We start from the raw sequence: 23555 nt of genomic DNA on the forward strand, positions 1-23555 counted from the left end.
TTGTTTTGAAAGGTAGTTTCAGAGCATTTAGTTGGTGAGGCAAGAACAAAATTGTGATGGTTTTGGCTCAGCAATAACAGCCAGCGCATTGTCCCCAACCCCCTCTCCCTCAAAGGGTTTGAGTGGTTGATAAAAAGTTGATAACTCAACAAAATTCACTCTGCCTGTTAATAATTCTTCTATAAAAGCCACACATTTTCCCCTGGAGTCTTCAGTTGCTTTTAACATGAAAGGACTCATCCTCACCCTGGTGCTCGCCGTCGTGGGTAAGTTGAAGCTTTAGCAGCACTGCTGAGCCGTGATGGTCACTGTGGTCCGGAGCAAACTACATCTCCTTTGAGCCTTTCAGGGAGATTTACAGCTTAATTTGCTGAAGTGCTTTTATGACTTGGGCTGTAAACTATTAATGTGCCTAAGATTAACAGTAGGGAAAAGCAGAGTGTGCAACAGCTATTCAGTGGGGCTGGTGCAGGCTTGGTGTCCTGGGGCTGTGGGGGTGCACCCTGGAGCCCATCAGGGGTTGTTTGCCAACCATTAGCATACTCGCTAAATAAATAATAAATTAAATGATCCACAGAGATGGGAATTTCTCACGCATCCTTCTGTTTCCTCCCACACAGGGGGCCAGAAGCAGGACCTGGGTAAGTGTGCTCCCACCGAGAAGCTGCCATGCTGCCCTCCCCTATGGCCCTGCATTGCCCACTGTTTGCACCGATTTTTTGGCAATAGCAGCCTCACCCTTCTTTTCTGGGATAGTTCTTGTGAGTAACATCACAACAGTCATAGCAAATGAGGTGTTTCTGTTATATATATATGTATGTGTGTGTGTTTTGTTTTCGACAGAGCCTGTTTTTCTTATCGGTAAGACCTACCTGTATAGCTATGACAGCTTCATCCTGCATGGGCTGCCCGGCAGAGGCTTGGCAATGGCGGGGGTGAGGCTGACCGGCAAGCTGGCAATCAGCCGTGTGTCTCACAGCGACCACCTTCTCCAGGTAAATCACCACAGGCGTGGAAACTCATCCACCTGCATCACGCGGCTATGGACATTTAGTTCACACCTCCAGGCTGGCAAAATAGATGACAAAAAGATGCCAAGCTCATAGGAAAGCTTAGCTTGTTTCCCAGTGCTGAGATGACCCCGGAAGCTCAATGTCAGACTAAGCAGCTTCCCTCGGGCAGTGATGATTTCCCCAGCGTGGGCAGTGGTGTGGGCACAGGCACTGAGCTGTGCACCCCATACCCCCACACCATGCCAGGGGAGTGCTGAGGGCACAGCTGGAGTGTCTGTAGTTGTAGCCAAACTGCTTTCGGTTATGGGTAGTGACCTGGAGACAGCACCACAGGCTTCTTAAAAGCCCAGAACCTCTGCTGGAGGGAGAAAGGGCTGCTCCAGCTCTGCTGCCATCAGTATCCAAGCCCCCTTGGCTAAAGCTGCCCTAGGTTCATCTCCATGCAGAAATGCGGCAGGCAGCTGCTTTAAAGAATTGTTCTTAAGATAGTTTTACTAAGGCAATACTAAACTTGAGTATGAAAATGAGAATTCAAGCATGAAATATCCATGTTTTTCAACCTGGTCCATAGCCTGAGAAAATCTTGGTTTTGGAATTCAGTTATCAAGTTAGAAAGTCCCATCTGTCTACATTATCTTCCTTTTGATGTTCTTCACATAGTCATTAATTCAAATGTGAAGAATTCTAATGGCAATGCTTGTGCTTGGCATAATGATATCAAGATCTGGAAGCACTGTTGCTCATTGAAAAGGTTAAACCGAATACCTTAAAATACTGGCATAGAACAAAAGACCACAGAAAAGGGTTCTAGAAGACACCATGTAGGTGGAAGGTTGTAAAAGGGCTCTTAGCATTTGTCCTAGAAGTTTACCCAATCTGTAATCCTGTGCATATACTACTGAAACAGTGTGAACGAATATCTATTATCAAACTTCACACACCGCTGCGATTGTAGGCTCCGTGTAACCTCACTGGTTGCTATAATTTCAGCAATTGCAGACAATAGTCTTGAGTAGGATTTAATTTGAGAAAATGTAACAAGAGGCAAGCCACCCTTGTAGCACTGGTTATAAATGCCTAAAATGAAATAGAACACTAGAACCACGCCATTTCCCTCTAGGCAGGGACATGTACTTTTATGTACAAGGGTGGGACTGTATGTGTGTGTGACTAGGTACGTACATGCATGTGGGCACGCATTTCCCACTAGGCAGCACTCAAGGACTTGTGTGCAAGTTTTGCAGCTTGATGAGCTCAAAATGATGACATCTGCTTCCAAAGAGACATCAGCTCCTGCTGGGCCACCTCCTGTGCAAGGTCCCACAGTCGCCTCTGCCTCCCCATCAGCAGTGCTGGGGGTCTGGCACCCTGAAACATGCTGGACCAGGAGGAGCAGCCAAAATAGTGCCCAATGTGTTCAGACAGGCAACTTGAGCAATGGCTTGGCTGTCTTGCAGACTAAAAGGAGATCTCGCTGCACTTCTGGGGAAAACGGCCGATTGTCCTTTCTGCACAGGTGCTAAAGGCCAGTGTTTCACTCAGCCAGCAAATTCCACCAGACTTGCTGAAGTTTTGAATGCCACTTGCATGATCTTATTTTTCTGGCAGAAATCCTTCATGGAAATTGCATTTCCAAGGGTGCTTCCTAAGTACAGCACACGAGTCCAAGGAGGCAAACATATCCTGTGGTGTTGGACAATTGGCTTGTATTCGTCCATGGACTGGAAATGCCCAGTTTCCCTGTTATTGCAGGGTTTCAAACTGAATGAATACAATGAATGTTTTCCTAATGTTGTTCACAGATTCAGTCACCAAAGCTGGAGGAATACAACGGCTTCTGGCCCATGGACCCCTTCACTCCATCTTCAAGGCTCACAGAGACCATCGCTGCATGTCTCAGCCAAGCCTTTAAGTTTGAATACACTGAGGGAAGGGTTGGAAGTATTTATGCCCCTGAGGACTGTCCCATCCTGTGCACTAACCTAGTGAGGGGGATTCTGAACATGATGCAGATAACCATCAAAAAGACACAAAATGTGTATGAACTACAGGAGGTTTGTTTTTTCCATTCTGATTTTACTTTTATTCTCATTTTACTATTATATAGTAACTTGACTGTGCCTATGCTTCCCATGCAATGTGACTTATTGCTGTTTCAAGGTCGTTTCAAGTAGGAAGTTCATTGCGTTTAATTAATACTCACAGGCTGGGATTGAAGGCATCTGCCAAACCAAGTATGTTATTCAGGATGACGGCAAGAACAACCGTGCCACCATTTCCAAAAGCAAGAACCTGATGGACTGCCAGGAGAGAGCAGTGAAGAACGTGGGAATGGCGTACATCCGCCTCTGCCCCACCTGCCCCCTGGTACGAGCAGCACAGGGCCACGCTCGGGCTCACAGGGAGTTTGGCTCCTCTGTGCTTATTAACTACCCCCCATTTGTATTTCTGAGTGGGTCTCTTTGCACTTTTTTAGAAAGTCAGAAACATCAAGGGCACGGTAATGTTCACTTACAAGATGAAGTACGATGACAGGGGGGCCCTGATGACATCTGCTACGTCCGAGCAGCTGTACCAGATCTCTCCATTCAATGAACCCAGTGGGGTGGTAGTCATGGAAGCAAGGTAGGTGCCATGCATGCCCTTAGCATAGCTGTGATTATCAGAGCTAGGAGGAGATGCCCAAAACATATTGACTTTTGATTCGTGAGTTAGCAAGGAGTATCTGGCCCGTGGGCTGCGAAGGGCCGAGACATTGTATGTCCCTTGAGATGCCCAGCCAGGTTTTGTGACCTGCAATTTGGTGGTTTTGCTGGGCCACCTGAAACATTTGTCCAGCCTCTCAGAGACTTTGGCAAATTCTAATGAGAGCTCTTGCCAGCCCTGTGCCATTTCCAGATAATCCCGAGCAATGCACGAATGGAGAATTGCACGATTGGTTTGTGGGCACTGCAACGGCCCTGCTGGACACCCCTCAGTCTACTCCAACTGCTGTGCATGTCCTCCACTCACATGGGGTGGTCAAAGGTTGCTAATGCATTCCTTTCTCTTCCTTGAAGACAAGAACTGTCTTTGGTCGCCATTAAAAGGACTCCCATCAGTGCACCAAAAACACAGCTGCAAAACCAGGGGAGTCTTCGTTACCATTTCTCAGGAGAGCTTCTCCAGATGCCAATTCCTCTACTAAGGATTAAAAATCCAGATTTGCAGGTATTAGAGCCTCACTTTTCATACTCTTTCATTATTTATAATGTTAACAAGTCAGCACATAATTATTTTTGACACTGATCCTTTCAACTGTCTGTTTTTCCCCATAGTTAACAGAAACACTGCGGCAAGTAGTTCAGAAAAACAAGGAAGGAGCCAGTAAAGAAGCTTCAGTCAAGTTCTTACAAATGGTCCAACTCCTTCGTATAGTGACCCTTGATCAAATTGAGTTTTTGTGGGTGCAGTTTGCCAGCCACCCTCCCTACAGGTACTTGTGTTGCCTTCAGCCAGGATTTCCCAGCAGAGGCACAACTGAACAACGGGGATAATGAATCCTTCTCTCCCTGGCAGGCCTTGGTTCCTGAGCGCGATCTGTGCTGCTGGAGCTACCAACACATTTCGATTCCTGAAGCAAAAAATTCATGATGGGAAGCTGAACATCTGGGAAGCAGCTGCGACTCTCCCTCTCGCCTCCCATTTTGTTATACCCAACAAGGAAACCCTAGAAGTTGCCTCAGTGAGTGCAGATCATCCTTCTTTCTATTTCCTTCTCACTCCTTTTTAAAGGTGAATTCACAGGATTATAAGTCAAAGACATAACATATTTCCTTCTCAATTTGTAGAATGCAAGGTATTAACAAAAATAGGGAATGTTTTAGAAAATGTTTCAAAACACCTGTTGCCAACATTTTTTAATGCACTCGATATTTGATGTTAAAATCCACATATCCTAGGAAAACTGCTAATGATTTATTTTTTGCCAAAATATATTTTTTAAAAATAGTCAAAATCAAGAAAATTATATAATGTAACCAAAATCTAAAGTACACGTAGTATAACTGGAGTGAGGCTATTTACTTTCACTGTAGATGAATGACTAGCGTTTGATTTAACTTCTGAAAATATTTAGGGAAAATCCAAAGCAATTTAATCTATTTATTTCTTAAACATAGTTTTCACTAAATACCAGCTCTAATCACTAGAAACATTAATAACTGCTACTTTTTTTTCTTCTGCAGAGTTTTCTGACCTGTCCCCAAATCCAGAAAGCACCACTGCTTCGAATGCTTGTTTACCTAGGTTATGGTAGCATGGTAAATAAATACTGTGCTCAGTCCTCACTTTGTCCAAATGAACTTCTTCAGGTAAGTAAGAGGTGAACTTATGAAACTTCTTGTTTCGTAAGAGGTGAAGAAATTTTTTAAATGCCTCTAATTTATCTCTCACAATGCTGGCAATTAGGTAACTAGCTGTTTACATGCCGCACTCCTGGCTGTGATTGCCTGCAAAATTGCAAAGCCAGAATGAATCACCAAGCTGATGCCTTTTAAAAATGTGGTATTAACAGCTCAGAATTTCAAATGTAAGTGGTAGAAGCACGTGGGGATAATGGATTCTGTAAACAACCTGAGCCTGAGTTTAGGTATGTTAAATTTAGGATTAAAGCAAAATAATTATAATTATTCTCTCTACTTTTACATTAGGTAGAGCATACTTTAAAAATCTACTAAAAAGGCACTAAAGTGTGAATATAAGCACATGTCGTAGGTTAGGGCTTCCAAAGAGGCTCTGCTACAAAATTACACATCACTGTCAGAAACATTCAGGACATTATCTTTGGACCATGCAGCTCTGGTTCCTTATTCAGAAGGACCATAGCACTGGGACAGCCTGCTGATGTTTGACTTGTGTGTAAATCTTCCAAAGAAAAGAATGAAACAAAGCCAATCCACTAGAAAAGTAATGCGTCTTCTCAGAACAGCAAAATTGTTTAAGTAAACTTGCTATCACTATTGGAAGTGGAAAATAACTGCGCAGAGCCCAGGGCTGCTGGCTGGCAGGGCTGGTGCAGGTGCCCTAGGGAATGACTGAACCCAGCGTCAGCTCAGGGCTGCTCTTGAACTTGCAACAGACTCTGTGGTGCAGGCATCCTCCTAGGATCATCTCCTACGCTCTGGCTCAGGCACAATTTAAAATCAGTTACAACACTCTCTAAGAAGAAGAAACAGATTTGCTTCTGTGTTCTACATTTGGCATCATGATAATGATGGTGAGATTTTTGCTTGGAGAAAAATCTGATCAGCTTTATTCTGGGCTTTGCACCAGTAGTTGTTTTGTTTGCTATGACGATTGTGGGAAACTGCAGCGGGTCTGTGGAATCCTTGACAGAAAATATGGGAGTAGAGATCAGCCTTGAAGATATTAAGATTTACCCTTGAGAAAGATGGGAGTAAAGGAGTATCCAGAGGTATGGAGTTGTACCCGTGAGAAAGGAGAGATATACCCGTGAGAGAGAAGGGGATAGAAGAATAACATGGATGATAGCAAAATTAACCAATGAGATGTTAGTGCTGTAACTTGTAACCAATAGTGAAAAGACACATGAACTGGTAGAATTGTATAAAAATGCATTTGTAACAATAAATGGCATCTATTACTTTCATCTTGAAAGAACCTGGTCCATGTCGTTTGTCCGTCTCAACCGCGACAGACGATGCATATTTTTATGCATTATTACAAGATCATTACCTGATAAGATTAACAGAGTCTGCTCTGTTTTCAGCCACTCCACGACCTCGCTACTGAAGCCGTCAGCAAAGGTGATGCCAAAGACATGGCCTTGGCCCTGAAAGCCATCAGCAATGCAGGAGAGCCGGCCAGTATCAAACGCATCCTGAAGTTTTTGCCAACATTTTCCCTGGCTGCAGCTTCATTACCAAACAGAATTCATGCTGATGCTGTGTTGGCCTTGAGGAAAATCGCCAGAAAAGACCCTGCAAAAGTAACTGAAATTATTATTTAAACAAAAGTCCTAGAGGGTGTGATTTGAATTCTCACCTACTGGTCTTCCTCCTTCCCACACTGCAAATTCCCAACATCAGCCTCTCCTTCCTGATATCCTGGGAAAGTGGTGACTTTAGTCACTGTAACACTGGACCCATTACTGATGGATGTTTTTTCCAGCCCTGTTTACTGTGCACCCACCAATATCTTCATTTTCAGTGACAGGTCCCGTGCTCAAGTCTCTGTTTAGGGTTTTGTTCTCCATCCACTGTAGATCACATGCGCACAGTTTAGGAACCACTTCTCACTGAGGGGTTATGAGGTACTCACAGGTTGTCCCTTCCTCTTCTAGGTAAGGGACGTCTCCCTCCAGGTCTTTATGGACAAGACACTTGCTCCTAATGTCCGAATGGTGGCTTGTGTTGTCCTCTTTGAAACAAAGCCTGCTCTTCCAGTTGTAACAGCTATGGCCAGCTCGCTGCTGACGGAGCCCAGCTTACAAGTGGCCAGTTTCACATATTCACACATGAAGGCTTTGGCAGTAGGCAGGATCCCACAGCTCTATAATCTGTAAGTTGAGAAAGAAGTACATTTTTTAGTAGCAAATGGTAATTTTTTGCTTGCAGTTGTCTAAGAATTTGGTCACAGTTGAGTATCTTCATATGATTTTAACCCTTTATTACTCAGATCTGCTGCTTGCAACATCGTAATTAAACTACTGAGCCCCAGACTCGACAGGCTGAGCTATCGTTACAGCAAGGTCATTCATGCTGGTGATTATTCCCGTGAGTACCACGTGCCTTGTTCACTGCTTCAGCTTACATAGCCAAATGCCTCTATTGTGTTCCATGGTTTTAATCCAAAATCCCATCGCAGGCTGTGAGCTTGGTCCGCTCTTGAAGCAGACAAAGCACAAGAGCCTCCTAACATGCAAAATCCCCTGAGGGTGTTCTACTGCTCTGTGGATAACTTCTGGGGAAAGCGATGCCTGCACATGGATTTAGGCTTCCTTCTTCAGTCACTGTGGTTGTGTTGATTCTGCCCTAGAACAAAGTTCTCTTGAGTTTGCAAACCTGAGGACCTGTGGCACTGAATCCTGGCAGAACCCCTTGTGATCTACTACAGCATGTACCTGAGGTGGCTTACATGCATGCACCAGACACCTTGGAGACCTTAACCAAAACCTCTGCTGCTTTTTATTCCTGTGATAGCTGAATATCAGGCTGGTGCCATTTGGAGGGCCTATCTAATGAACAGTCCCAGCACCATGTTTCCAACTGATATAATCACAAAAGTAAGAGGATATTATGCAAATACTGCAACAGATATTATCGAGGTAAGTATTTAATTAAAACAGCCAGCTCAATGCAAGCCAGCTACAGATAGTATTACTTGCTAAGCCATTTGAACTGCAGTGTAGTGTTTAACTACACTTCTGACTGCAAGGCTGAATGTGGAAGAGGAAATTTGGATAATGATTATGATTTTACTTAGGCTTCTTTTTTTATTTGGGCTCCTTGACACATACATTCATCAATGAACGTGTTCACTATAGGCCTGAAAATCTAGGAGAGCAGAGGAAAGCTTATGCAGCAGAGCATTCATCTACCTACCTAAAGTCAGATGGCATCTAGGATATTTTGCATAAGTACAGGTAAATAGCATCTGAAATTAAATTTCAGCCAGCAGAGAAGCCAGGGCAGCATGAAGCTCCATGTAACAGCATGCAGGCATTCATTCAGCTTCTTAGGCAAACTTTGCAACTGAGCTGAGCTCTGCGCTGCCCTGAAATTATCCCTGCTGACTAATTCAAGGCTGGCTCAGCACGTCCTCAGCATCTGCAGCCATAGCCTGCAGTCATCTGACAGGTAGACATAGCATTGTAAGTGCCATGACTTGATGAAGTATGCATTTAGAGCAGCCTCTGTTGAGGTTAATACCAAGTACAAAGGTTTTCTGGGCTCTCTTGTACTTGGGCTGTGACACCTGATACTGTTTCCTACAGGTGGCTCTCCGGTCACGAGACCTAACCAAGCTCATCAGGAAGCAGAATATTCCCTTTGCTGAGTACGATACACACAAGGCACTGAAGGAACTCAGTAAAACGGTATGTCTCTATGCACTCTTCTCATTTGTTTGCAATACACGGCTCCTAGTAGCACTGGGGTTGCATCACCTGCCCATCAAGCCAACCCTTTGATGTTTCAGTGAGAAAGGAGTCAGTCATCCCGTTTGGTCACAGAAAGATGTACTTACATTGTACTTACACTGTCAACAGATGCCATCTTTTCACTCAAGATATGTCACCCCCTAATATACAGTACAAAAGATTATGATAATACTGGTAGCCAAAATTTGTGTGGTTTAAAGTGTATGTTAAAACACAGTAACTGGTTGCTCTTCCCTTTTAAAATTATTATTGAGTAAGATTTTTGTTCATAAGTCCTCAGGTGTCACCCACTACTTACAGCAGCAGAAATTACCAAGTCCTTACCTCATCTTTACATGGGGAAACTCCCACTGAAGTCAGTCATGCAACATAAGAAAGGTCACATTGGTTCAGATCTGTATGATGCCTATTAGCTTTTCAGCTAAGGAACCATGGCTAGCATCCTTCAGGTAGGATCTACTCTTTGCTAATAGATTACTGTATTTTAAGTGACACTATGTTTCTTCCCTTTCTCCCCATCTCCCCTTAACATCACAGCTTTTGGGATGGAAAGAACTGCCTCCTGAAGACCCTATGTTGTCCGCTTACATCAAAGTACTGGGCCAAGAGATCGCCTTTATTGATGTCGATAAAGATGCCATTCAGCAGACCATGATGGTACTTACAAGGCTGTTGTCTTTTTGTCTGCAATGATGAATGACTTCCTTTCCCTGTCTCTTCTCACCTGCTTACCTATTTCCCTGTTTTCAGAGTCTAACTGGATCATCAAACAGGCAGCTGGTGCTGAAAAAAGTGGTGGAAGAGGTGCAGCGAGGCATTTCAGGCCGATGGACGCTGCCGGCAATGGTGGGCGAGCTGCGGCACATCGTCCCCACGGTGCTTGGTGTGCCGCTGGAGCTCGGGCTGTGTGGCACCGTGCTGGCCCAGGGTGCGGCCGACGGTGAGCTTGAGATGCCAAACCAGGCGGTTTCCCCACAATAATTGTGGGTCTGACCCCCCCTGCTGAAATTAAATCCCTCTGTAATCTTGAAAATGGGGAAACATTACTGTTCATCAACTCCAAAGGATTTGAGAAATAACTAGTATGTTTCACCTGGGACATATTTGTGTAACTCTGGTTTGGAGTAGTAATCTTTAAATAATCATGTGCAGTATTCCAAAATGTAAAAGCACTGCCCATGTGTTAACTACTATGCTTATTGAGAAAACTGGATCTCTAGCTTTTCCTGTTCTTTGTTCATTATTCCTGTCTGTCTTTTGCAGTGGATGTACAGATATCACCACCGTTATCAGACAATTTTAGACCTTCACAGTTGTTGGAAAGCAACATGGATATTCATGCCGACATCAAGCCAAAGTAAAAATGGCATATGTTTTCACATACACACAGAAGCATTTATATGTATATTTTAAATAGATACGTGACTGCATGTTGTTGTTTCCCTTGTCCCAGATTTCAGACAGCTGTACTAGTCCAGAGCAGTGAAGTCATGACGAATTATCTGGTGCTTTATGAACGTGAAAACATAGCAACGTGCACTGTATCACTTGGGATGCTGTGCTGTTCTGCCAGTGCTAAAAATGCTTACATTTCTACCTGTTAAGTGACTAAGATACTAAGCTATAAAGAAATATTTGCTTAAGTACGAACAGGCTTCTACAAGTTCAGCGTAGAATTGCATCGCCACCTGGCACAAGCTGGAGCGATTTCGTGGGGAAAGGGAAATGCTTCTGGATCTGCAAAACCAAAAGCAAACACAACAGTACTAGTAACAATAATAGTAATAACAATAGCGATAATAAACTAGACAGAATCTGAAGCCAGAAGATTTTGGCATTGGCTTGGCTCCAAGCAGTGTATCAGTGACAAAGCAGTGAAAGGATCCACGTTACCTTTGTTCATCAGACAAATCCCTTCACCTTTTCCAGTGGCATTTCAGCTTTTTTCTATTGTGTTACGATACATCTCCTCATCCATCAGCACTGGCTCTTACAATAAACAGAACAGTGTGAAAATGTGGTTTTGCACTTCAAAGTTAAATATATGTATATTATTCTGTAACTATGCGTGTTTTTATTTCCACTCTTTCAGGGCATATTTTCATATGATTGCAATGATGGGGATTAATACACAATACTTTCAGAGTGGTCTTGAGTTTCATGCAGAGTTCTGTGCCAACACTGTAATGAAATTTGATGCCAGGATAAATATGAAGGAGAAAAATTTGAAGACCGAAGCCCCTCCCTGCTATCAGGAGGTTGAGCTTGCAGCTGTGAGGTACAGAGGAGCTTGTTGCATTTGGCTTATTATATGTTACCGATTGTGAGCTCACTGTTATAAAATCCTGAACATACAACTCCTTGTTAGGCTCTGCCGTACTTTGGCAGCCAGATAAAGCTTAGTATTGTCTTTGTTTGCACCAGCAATATCAGAAGATGTTACTCGTGCCATTTATCACCTTCACAGGAGTGAAGCTTATGCTATTTCAAGGAACATGGAAGAAGTAGACTCTGAAAAGAAATCCCAGCTTCTCCCCAGAGGAAAAGCACCAATCATCTCTGGCCAGCCATTTCAGCCATCAGAAAGATCTTCAAAACCTGGCAGCTGGAAGGTAAGGAGACCCCTCAGAATCTCTTTTGCAGACAGGTAGAGCACAGGCAGCTCCTCAAAGGGGCTGAGCACCCCAACAAAGCAGCTGTCTGGCCAGATCACAAACAGACACTGTGAGATTCCACAGGCGCCTGACATATCCCAAACCAAGGGTGACCTAGGTCCCAATGGGCTCAAGACACGATAATTCACAGCCCGCTCACCCTCATCGTCTCATGCCGGTAGCGTGCTTCAACAGTATGCCTTCCTGTTTCTTTACAGTCATGGGGAAGATGTGTGCAATTCATATTCTTTGTACAATATCCTTTTTTTTCCCAAGCCGGAGCAATGTGGAAAAGATGGGTTTGGGGCAGGTTATACATTTCTGTTCCCAAATACTGAGGTAATTCCTGCTGCTCTTCAGCTTCCGAGGCTGGCGTGGGAAGGATGGGTTGACTAGCAACAGGAGGACTAGTAGCCCAAAACTGACAGAGAGAAATAACCCCTCCAGAGAGCCCTGCAGGTTCTCATTGGGATGTTTGTGAAAAACTGCCCGAGAAAGGTTGGGCAGGAGAGATGTCCTCTTCCACAGAGCACTTCGGAGGAAACCCTACTCTTTCCACTGCTTGGAACTCTAGTTTTGAGCAGTGCTTCCTTACTTAGGCAAGACCATCAAAGTTTTCTTCATTAATAGGAAGAAAGATTTTAGGAGCTGTGATAATTGTTTTGTGGAAAATATTTTTATTTGCTCTATTTCTGTTTAATGCAGCAAAGCAGTATTCCTAGTGTGATATCCGAAGGATACCAGCAAGGGTCAGAAGAGGCATACCACCGCAGCTTGGCAGGAAGATTTTATACACATATCTTCTGTAGAAAATCTGAGAATTTGGGATGTTCTGCTTGTCTCAGCCTAAAGTCACAATATGCTGCTTTCTTAAGTAATACCTATCTGCACAAATTAGTTGGAGAACTTGAAGCCAAAATAGTTTTGAAGCCAGGTACAGTCATTACAACCAGCTTCTCTTGTCAGCCTCTGTGAATGCTGCCCAAGCAGCACAACCCTGGAATGTAAGTATCTTTACTTTAGTTCATACAGATGCTGATATTGACAAAATACAGCTGGAGATTCAGGCAGGATCCAAAGCAGCTTCCAAAATAATTGATGTAGCAAGCTCAGGGTCTAAGGAAGAGGATGCCACATCTCCATATGAGGATATTCAAGCCAAACTGAAGAAGATTCTAGGCATTGAAAATATGTTCCAGGTAAGAGACTTTGAGTATCAGAGAGGGGAATATTTTCCTATAAATGAAGCCAAGGGTTTCTGATGTGGAAAACTGGCATGGGAAAGCAAGGATTTTGGCTGGTGGGAATGGGACTAGGTGAATTCTGGTGCAAGTTCCACAGCATGTGGGGCCAGGAAGTTGTATTTCCTTGAAAGCCTGTAGTGAGCAGTTTGTCTGACACCCAGAGAAACGTTACAGAACAAGCTATACATTCATAACGCTTTGCATTGTTTTTGTAGGACTCAAATAAAACACGGATCCGTACAAAACGGATTGAGAGAAAACACAAGGCTGCAGACACAGACCTCTGGGCAGGGCCTGGTGCAGCCCCCCTCTCCAGTTCATCCTCTTCTTCCACTGCTTCCTCTGCTGATGGTAAAGAGTCTGGAAATGAACACAAGAAAGATGGCAGCAGGCAGTCTGGGAAGAAGCGTGGCAGCCGCAGCAGGAGCAGCAGCAGTGTCAGCTCTGCCAGCAGCAACAGCTGCAGCAGCAGCAGAGACCACTCTGGAGACAGGCACTGCAGTGGGGACCGTGAATATTCCAGACAACAGGTAAATCACCCAGGCTGGAGCTTTTTACATTTCTTGCAGTGAATGTTTTTGTACATCAGGAAATTGTGCCATAGAGCACGGACCAAAGAAAGAGAACACAGACTGTTGGGGGTGGCTGTTTGCTGCAGGATGGACAAGGTAACCACCTAGCAGAGCTTGTCCCCCTTTTTAACCTCTCTGATTCTCTGAAGCACTTCAGAAGTTTAACATTTCAGAAGATTTCAATCTAAAATGTTTTTAAAAATAATTTTGTTTTACCTTTTTTCTGTACTCAATACTGAACATTTTAATGCTTTTCTCAAAAGTTAGTCCTTTGTCTTCTCTTGGGTTTTCTTACAAGCTATCTATTTTCACAGGCAAATCTACCTGTTTTCCAGTTTTGGTTCAAGTCAGCAAATGAACAGGTACATTTACTGCTTATATGGTGAGCAGGACCTACAACTGCTCTCATTAGCTTTGCTGCAATTAGAGCTTAGTTTTGTGATAGTAAAAATGTGATAGATTAATTCTGTGACAACTTCCAGTGGCAAACAACTTGCTTCAAGATGATTCTCTGCTTCTGCAGGACCCAGAAAGGGAAATCCTGAACAGTAACATCAGCTCCTCTTCTTCAGCTCGTGGTGAAGGTAACTCTACAGCCATGTCTCAGGTGAGTGTCTTAATCTACAAGAAATAAAAACATTTCCTTTAGATTTCCAGTTATCATATGTTTATAACAGAATAGGAAAAGTATGGCGATTTAGCATATTAGATAATATACAGAAAGAAAATGAATGGTTTCCTGTTTTATAGAGGTGGGCACACTGCATAGCCATTGAATGGCTTTGAATATTCACTGAATACAGGCTATATTTTAAATGCAACTGGAACGTATTGCTGCATCTGTTGAAATCTGTGTTACTTGGTAAACAATTCACTATAAAAATGAGAACGCTTTAGAAGTGCTGATCTGCTTGATCAGAAACTGGTTTCAGATACTTTTTGTATTGCATATCTCTCTGTAGAAGTTCAGGACTTGACTCTGCCACTCGTTTGTTCCTTAAGACTTCACTGCCAAGTACTTCTGTTCATGTTAGCAGGAGCATAAAAGGCCTTTGGAAAGACCTTGATTTTTGCAGTAATGCTCCAACTTTGAGAGCCATCCAGGTGTTTACTCAGGAATGACTGTAAGGTACACAGTACATAGTACCTGGTCCCTCTGTAAGACCTATTCTAAGAACTGATGGAATCCAAAGCAGATTTAATTAATGGAAAATTTCACACATTTCAGATAAGGACCTACATAATTACAAAATAGTAAACCATAACTGGCCGAGAGATCCCTTCTGCACCAGCAGCTCCCAGTTGTTAGTGCAAGTAGCTTGCGGAAAATAGGCAACCAGATCTACCGTCTGCCCCGCCCATGCCCACATGACTTGAACTCACCTCTTGTCCACCTTTTCACCACACTACTACCTCTCTGAACGCTTCCCAGTCTTCCCCAGTGCTCTCACCACATACACCCTCTTCCTCAGCCAGAGCCTTGCTCCTTCCCCTTTTCCCCCTAAGCCCTGGCCAGCTTCATCTCCCCCAGTCCTTCTGTGGGTCTCTGTCACTCAGACCTGGCAGCACAGGGAGGACCTGCTGCCCCACAGCAATCCTGGCCAGGGGCACTCCTGCCCCACAGCTCCAGTGGGGCCATCACGGCCACTGCTGGGCACAGGGCTCCGACTACGAATGGGCCACGTGCTGCTCCTTGTGCGAGCTGGACTGCACTGAACAGATCCCTCTGTCAGCACAAGTTGTCAGGGTTTTAAATGGGGGACTGAGTTTTATCAAAAAGACTGTTAGCTAAACTACAGGTAGGTAAGACAGCAGTGCCAAGCTTGGCAATATTGATTCTTTATTCAGCAGTACCCTACTCCATACTTCCTTTTGTTACACTGAAATTACTTTACAAAAAACCTCCCAACACTACTGTTCTACTTACACAGGTCACGACAGCTCTCCCTTGAAAGGCTGTGACAGAACTACATTGAACTGAACAGACTGAGTGATGACCTATGATGCTGTCCCATACCTCACATAAAAAATCTTCTTGCATTAGACTTCTCCTTTACAAAAACTTTTTATCTGTGGTTTTAATATAGTATTTTTAATATGTTGCCTATGTCTTTGGTCTCTATTTCCTCTCTGCTGAATTAAGCCTAAATTCCTGGGAGACAGCAAGCCACCAATACTGGCTGCAGTCCTTCGTGCCATCCACAGAAACGAGCAGCCGACGGGATTACAGCTTGTACTGTACACTGACACACAATCCATGAGATCGAGGATGCAGATGTTCGTTTCAAGCATCGCAGGATCAAGTAGATGGAAACTCTGTGCTGATGCTTCAGTAGTAAATTCCCATGAAGTACTGGTAAGTTTAAAATAATGATCATCTGAAATGTAAATAAAATACAATGATCTTACTGTGGTTTATACAAAAACATACATATTCCCCTCTACTAGGGTTCTCTTAAATGGGGTAAAGATTGCCAGGACTACCAGATTGCTGCTCAGATTGCAACAGGACAATTTGCTGCTTATCCAGCTATGCAGACGAAGCTGGAATGGCCAAAAGTACCTTCAATAGTCCAAACAACTGCAAGATGGTGAGATTTTACTTTAGTTTTTGAAAAATTCACCTGTGTTAATGCTCCAGACAATTGCAGATTCAGTTCTGAAATTTCTGAGCTGGAAAAATTCTCACTAATCAGTAGGATATTATAAAATCAGATTGTACATGTCCCTTTTTTTTTCTGTGTATTCATTTCCTCGAAGCATAGTGCATTTTAGTTTGCAGGAAAACCACTTGAAACAAAGGAGATTATGTGATTCACCTAATCTATTGTAGACTTTTAATTTAAAGTGCCTGAATTAGGAAACTGGTCTCCTGATGCTTCCCAATTGATGAAGGCTCAGAGGAGAAGCCCAACCTTGGTTCTCTGAAAGAATCTGTCTCTTACTGACTATATAGGGAGAGTAATTTCCTAACATAAGCACCTTACCTCCGGCTTCTGGAGAAGGCGATACAAACACCTCCCACAAGGCTTATTGCACACTAAATAGCAAGTGTTGTGTGACACTCAGCATAAGAAAACTGTAACTGCTGGACTCAGTTTACATATGTGTCTATCCATATACTGTCTATCTGCCCTAATTAGAGGGGATGAAACCATTCAATTGACTATCCTGCAGCTTTTTTATCTGCTCTGATATTCTGTTTTTTGTTTGTTTGTTTGTTTATTTGTTTAGGAATATTTTCTGGTTTTCTCTATTTAAGTCCCAAACCTGTAAGGGAAGCCAATCATAGAGATCCCTCTGTCTGTTCATTGACAATTTTAGTGGGCAGAGGATCCTTGCTAAAAGTTACCATTGCAGGACTGACACATTAATATGAGGTCCTCTATTTTTTGCATATAAGTATTTTGGGGTTTATGTAATCAGTGCCTATTTTTAACTCTGAATGCATTTAAAACAAGTTGGCTATGCTTCTCTTCCCATCTCACTCTGCCGTCCAGTCTCTTGAAGACTGTTTCACCCGCTAATAGTTAGAATCTGCCTGTTCCTCCTCCCATACGCACCACTGGGTATTACCAAACGTGTATACAAAACATGTCTAACACAGAAAGCATATTGTTTTATTTTAGTCTGAGCAAGTAATAACCAACATTTTTTCAAAGATAGATCATTGTAATCACTTTCTTTTCCAGGTTATACTCATTTCTTCCAGGAGCTGCATATGTACTTGGGTATTCCCAAAGGCAACAGCGTGGTCCCTCTCACCAGGCAACCTTGGTTGTGGCTCTAACATCTCCGAGAACCTGCGATGTGGTCCTCAAGCTACCTGAGGTAACTGTTTCCACTATCTCCTGGGGTGTTCAATACGTATGAAATTGAAGGTTAATAGCTTTTTTAACCCACTGATTTTTTTTCATTTTTAATTTATTAAACTGCAAAGAAACTCCCACCGCAAGGACATTATATTCACGTGAGCGCTTCCATTAAGAAAATATCTTTAAACACATTTCTCTTTCATGTAGCAAACACATGAAATAAGAAACAGGCTACAAATCAACCGTAATGATTGACAGCATATAGACAATAACTTATTAAAAAGATCATTTCTCCCCAAATCTTCAGGAAGATGATAGGTTTTCCCATGTCTTGGAAAAGATAATGAAACCAGGCTGTAGAGAAGCACAACAGCCAAATAGCTGCCCTCCATGTATGGGCAAGGAGAGGGTGTCTATCTTGGGTAAGCAAACTGTTCATACTCTAAAAAATGTGATGTACAGCTCCTCAAAAAGCTGCAAGTTGGTGAATGTCTAACTTCATTTATAGCACTGCTATTCTATAGGTTGCAGATGCGCCAAACTGTAGAACTATTTCATGCTGTAGACAGAAGACTTGACTTCTTTTTAGCTCAGACCTAAATCTAGATTCTAATTTAGATTTCAGTCATTACAGTCCTCTTTGAACATTATAGAAAAACCCTATCTCATCTCTACATTGTATTTTGCTTTTACATTCATGTTTATTTTCTAACTTTCAGCTCACAATTTACAACAGAGCCATCGGGCTTCCCCTGCCATTCCCTTCAAGCCCAGGTACTCCAATTCCAATAGTGCCACCCCCTGACTGGAATGTCTTTTCCCAAGCAACTCTTTCAATCCTTGAAAACCTTAAAGGTCAGCAATGAACTATCTGCACAAGCATTGGTTGGTTTGCAGGTCTTGTAAATACGATTTATACTTTTGACATAGCTTGAAATTGTTTTGCATTCACTAAAAAAATCGGTTGAACTTCAGATAGAAATAAACCCACCTGTATGAAAACCTTTGAGACTGCAAAGATGTAAAGAAAAGAAAACACATATTAGTAAGACTAAATATTCAGTTCCATTTCAAATAGTGATTCCAAATACAACCATTCCCAAATGCAGCCAATTCAGCTTCACTGTAGAGATTATCTGTGAAGAAAAAAAAAAAAAATTACAAAATCTATGAAATAAGTGTTATCAGATTTGGGGTGCTCTGCTTTATTTGTGCTGTTATGTAGAAGCTAAACCAGCTTCAAAAGTATACACATTAATTTCACCTCCTACACTTGATTTTGAAGGGATTATTGATTCATTAATGCTGTATTAGGAACCAATCACATTATACTTACCTAGGGTAAATTTTAAATGGAAAAGCTTTATGTAATCCTGGGATAAGTAGTCACATTTTGCTTGAAATCCATGGGCTAATATCATATCTATCTATGTTTCTTTGGTAAACACCAAAACTAGTCCATAGTAATTAAAACAGTTGTAAAATAATTTCTAATCAGAGCTGGTAGGATTTCCAATAAAATACTGCTAGAGTTAAAAAGGGAGAAGTTTACTTTAGTGTGGCTGTTATTCCTCCTCATCTTCTATTTCTAATCCTGGTTATGACTCAATAAAGGTAGCAGCATTTTCGTGAATTTCCTCTAGTGTTAATGACATGTGAATTGTTAATGACATTGAGAAATTCTTTTGACTGCAAGAAAGTTACAAAAGCCAAAAGGCCATAAACAGAGTTGCAACAGCTGTGAGCAGAATTGATCTCATGCAACGATTGAATCATGAGTGGGTTGTGTTCCTGTCTGGGGACTCACAAAGTTTTGCTTTCGTGTAACTACAAATCCAATATTTAATCTGAAGGAATCGTTTAGTTTTTATGTGGGAATAAGTAAAAGCAGAAAATGGTCTTTTTTTTTTTTTTTAATTGCAAATCTAAAATAGAATAACTTTCTTATATAAATTATAACAGGCTTGCTTTTGACTGTTGGTTTGGGTTTTTTTCAGCTCGTTGTTCAGTTTTCCAGAATAAAATCACAACCTTCAATGGAGTTAGATTTAACTATTCAATGCCTGCAAATTGCTACCACATTTTGGTGCAGGACTGTAGTCCAGAACTGAAATTCCTGGTGATGATGAAAAGACCTGAAGAGTCTTCTGACTTTACAGCAATAAATGTCAGACTTGCCAGCCAGTAAGTAATTGCAAACTTAATGACAAATACATGTCAAGCTGAATATGCTAAAAATGTGAAGAGCAGATTGTTAGGGCACATCTGTGCTAGCATGAGTCATGCAAGAATTACTGATGTTAATGGAAAGATTTCTAGGAGTGTCACTGGGATTTGGGACTTTGTCTTTCAAAAGTGCTTCTGAAATATATCTGAGGGTCACAGTAACCTCAAATCTTTACTGCTCAAAATTGTTCATTAATTTGTTAGCATTTAGACATCTCATTTCAGTTCTTAGTAATTAGGTAGACACAAACTATCAATCTAAACAGGACTATTGTAATAATTTAGTCTGGCCTCCTACACTAAGCTAATAATTAGAACTAATTAGCACCCACAATCATCTCAGCAGAGATGTTGAGAAGTGGACATGGCTAAAAAGGGAATTACTCATCCCAGATTAGAAGCACTCTCTTTGGTCATCCCTTAGTTGGTGCACGATGTTCTAATGTATTTGAAATTAAATGAAGACCCATTTTGTTTCATCTTGGAGCAATCACCTCTGCCATCAGAGGTTCCTCTTTAAAAGTATAGTCAGATACTCTAAATTGCATGGGATTATGCATACCAAAATAATCGTAGGGATTATTCTTCAAAGCACATACATAGGCTTTGATCCGTAGGGTCTCATTACAACTAATTATTTATTTATGGAAACTGTGTGCCCAACTGTGCCATAATGTTAGAGAAACAGAGAGAAACTAGTATTCCCTGCACCTGTTCTGTGGAAGAACAGAAAGATGCTTGTTTTATAGACGGTATCTTTTGTGATAAAGACATTCCTTGTCACTGCATCATCCTTGATCTTTTAATACAACTGTATGGATGTCCTTTTGATGTGCTTCAGCTTCATATTTCCTCATTAGAGCAAACACTGCCCAGAAGAAAATACTAAAATGCACAGAATAATGCAGGCTGTAAGAGAACCACTGAGGGGAATCCAATCTTCCCTTGAAATGTAAAGCACCTCCAATTTATGCGAACGTTAACAGCAACTATATAGTTTTGCAGCAAGGGTCCCTGTAGCCTGGTGTCTTCCTGCCCGAACCGTGGCCACGAGCAGACGCTCAGAGATGAGCCAGGCCAGGGAGGGGTGTTGTGAGCGCTCCTGCCATGCTCTCCTGGGCTCTCACAATCTGCCTCCCAAAGGGTGGCAGGCGATTCATGCCAGAATGATATGAGCATCCTGCAGCACTGCTTCTACCAATGCTAGAAATTGTGAGCTGAGTAGGGCAAAGGAGAAGCATTTGTTTTATACTAATTTCCTTTACTTAAAGTGAGGTTGACATGTATGTTTCCAATGGACTCATCCAGCTGAAGATTAATGGTGTTCAAGCCCCAACAGATGTCACATACACATCTAATTCTGGTAAGCAACTCATCTTTATATTTCATTTAATCTTTTCTGATCTTTTGAAGAAGGAAAGGATGTGATGCTGCCAACACCTCTCAAGATAAAGATAGGCCTAATCTGAGAAACAATTAAGTGATTTTAACATACCTTCATGTTAGCTTTTTTGAGGGGTGGCGATAAAGACAAGCAAAGAAAGTGATGTTAATCCTGTGCATCTCTGCACCAAACAAGTAACGCAGCACTTGTGCTGATCACAGAGACTCAGAGAACAAACATCTAGATGTCCCTTGGCCACAGCCACCCTTGTCACAGTCACCCTTGTACAGTCTCTCTCATTTCCCCATCTCTTTCAAGATACATTAGAGCCTGCATTAAGTCCCCAGGAACCAAGTGCTTCAGGCCGGAACTGAAAACAATAACTTCTTTCTAAAAGAAACTCCTTTTTGCTTTTTTGTTGCAGATGCAAGCATGCTGATCAGCAGCAAAAAGGAAGGCCTGGCACTAAAAGCCCCGGACTATGGCATAGAGGAACTATATTACGATGGGCATAGAATTGAGGTATTTTAAAAATTATTTTCAGTGGGTTTATTTTTAGAATAAAAAACATTTAACTACATCTTTTATTTATTTCCACAAAGATTCAGGTTGCTTTCTGGATGGCTGGAAAAACGTGTGGTGTTTGTGGAAAATATGATGCTGAGAAGGAAAGGGAATATCAAATGCCCAGTGGATATTTAGCTAAAGATCCAGTGAGTTTTGGTCAGTCCTGGATCATCTCGGAAGACACCTGTGCTGGAGGTACTAGATTCTAACATATATTAATGTCATTGCCTTTGACTAATTAATTAGTCACATGAATACATAATCTATATTAATTATAGCACAATCATCTTGGTTTTCACTATTTTTGTGATTAGTGGTCATAGACTAAAAAAACCACCTGTTTTTCCTGAGTTTGGTTGTTCACTGCAAGTTCTGGTTTTGTTGTATTTTTATACCAGCTTCTTATGCACTAGGTAGTTATCTGAATTTTGTGTGTTCCAGATAAAACTACAAACTTAAAACTAAGATGATAAGTTAGTATGAAAAGTAGGTAGTTTGACTATTGACGAAAGACATCTTAAGTCACCCTTAGTAGTTTCATTCTTTATTTCCATTCTGTTAAGTCCTGGGTTTTAGTTTCCCAGAAATAAATAAATAAATAGATAGACAGATACCTAAATAAAAGAAATAAATCTAGCTCTGGTTATCAAACTAGAGGACATTCAAGATGGGAAATACCTGTTTTAATTTCCTCAGGCTGAAGATGAACTTAATCTGAAACTTCAGCCCGGACATGATTGTTCTTTCTATCCAGATCCTATACAAAAACATTAACATCTGGATAACATTAGGGTGCACTGCATTTTGTGTGGAGCACAACCCTCTGGGCACATGGTGGCATTTTTGGAATATATTTTTGGATCAAGCTTCCCTGGGTGGACTGGTCCGGGAAAGCCTGGATCTCAGAGGCTTAAGGGCTAAGCTACCCAGCCATGGCAAGGCAGGTGTGATGTGAGGCACAGTGCAGAAGTGGATATATGGATGTCTAGGAGCCACTGCTGCCCCTAAATGAAGTGCTGACATAGTTTGAGTGTCAGTTGACCAAGGTTTTCACATGCATCTTTTTGGATTTGGACACCTATGTCCTATCTAGCTCCTATTTGGCAAACCTCAGTCCTTGGGACTGTGCCCCACATGCCTGGTTTTCTCACAGCCTAAGCCAGTGACAGAAAACTGATGCACTTTAATCAGATTAGTTTCATGTAGCTTGTGTCACTTGGTTCATCCATTGGTCTTAGTTTCTGCTAATTGTACATATTATGTCCAAAAAGTTATTTATATAAATTATGTAGGTGCTTTAAGAGAATTCATGTTTTATAGCTTGCAAGCTGCAGCGCAAATTTGTCAAAATTGAGAAGCCAGTTGCATTTGAGAAGAAGACAATGAAATGCTTCTCCGTGGAGCCAGTTCTGCACTGTGCGGAAGGCTGTTCAGCGACCAGCACTGTTTCTGTCTCCGTGGGCTTCCACTGTGTGCCGGCTGGTGAGTCTGCAGAACAGGCCCTTGGGCAGAGCACAACCAGTGTGTCCGACCAGAATTCCGTGAAATACCAGGAGGTTGACCAAACTAAAACCTGAGTACCTCTGTGTATAAACCCCCCTTCTTTTTCCTCTTTTCTCATTTACAGACTCCACTCTCGACCTGCAGGCACAGATGAGGCTAGACCAGAAATCTGAAGACGTTGTGAGCAGAGTTTCTGCTCACACGGGATGTTCCTGTCAGCAAAAGCCATGCCCGGCGTGACACCTGGCTTTATGGGGACCCCTCGTTTTTGGGTGTTGGTGCCAGCCCAGGCTGCCTGTGACAGTAGCGGGGATGTGGCCCTGTCCCCTTCAGGAGATCCTTTTTCTCTAGTTATTTCGAGATCTTGAAAAGAATTCTGGACACCCATCGTTGGGTTCGAGCTGTTAATAAACCGT

General features: G+C 42.2%; 1 protein-coding gene across 1 annotated transcript; it reads left to right on the top strand.

The window, feature by feature from the left end:
• Positions 1-226: 226 nt before the first annotated feature.
• On the top strand, positions 227-23379 carry LOC309439966 (vitellogenin-2-like; the record flags this gene model as incomplete). Its single annotated transcript, XM_082053158.1, has 34 exons — positions 227-266; positions 844-995; positions 2816-3067; positions 3219-3380; positions 3490-3638; positions 4073-4223; positions 4331-4488; positions 4572-4737; positions 5240-5365; positions 6784-7002; positions 7357-7574; positions 7692-7789; positions 8216-8340; positions 9010-9111; positions 9712-9831; positions 9925-10114; positions 10438-10531; positions 11267-11452; positions 11642-11786; positions 12534-12762; positions 12852-13027; positions 13288-13602; positions 13959-14006; positions 14168-14251; positions 15788-16000; positions 16093-16235; positions 17337-17475; positions 18179-18314; positions 19457-19643; positions 20957-21048; positions 21494-21591; positions 21672-21831; positions 22957-23118; positions 23264-23379. 34 exons carry the CDS (start codon positions 227-229, stop codon positions 23377-23379), a joined length of 5151 nt encoding a protein of 1716 aa, XP_081909284.1.
• Between the last annotated feature and the right edge of the window lie 176 nt (positions 23380-23555).

The sequence above is a fragment of the Streptopelia decaocto genome (assembly GCF_964273445.1).
Source record: "Streptopelia decaocto genome assembly, chromosome: 5".
NCBI lineage: Eukaryota > Metazoa > Chordata > Aves > Columbiformes > Columbidae > Streptopelia > Streptopelia decaocto.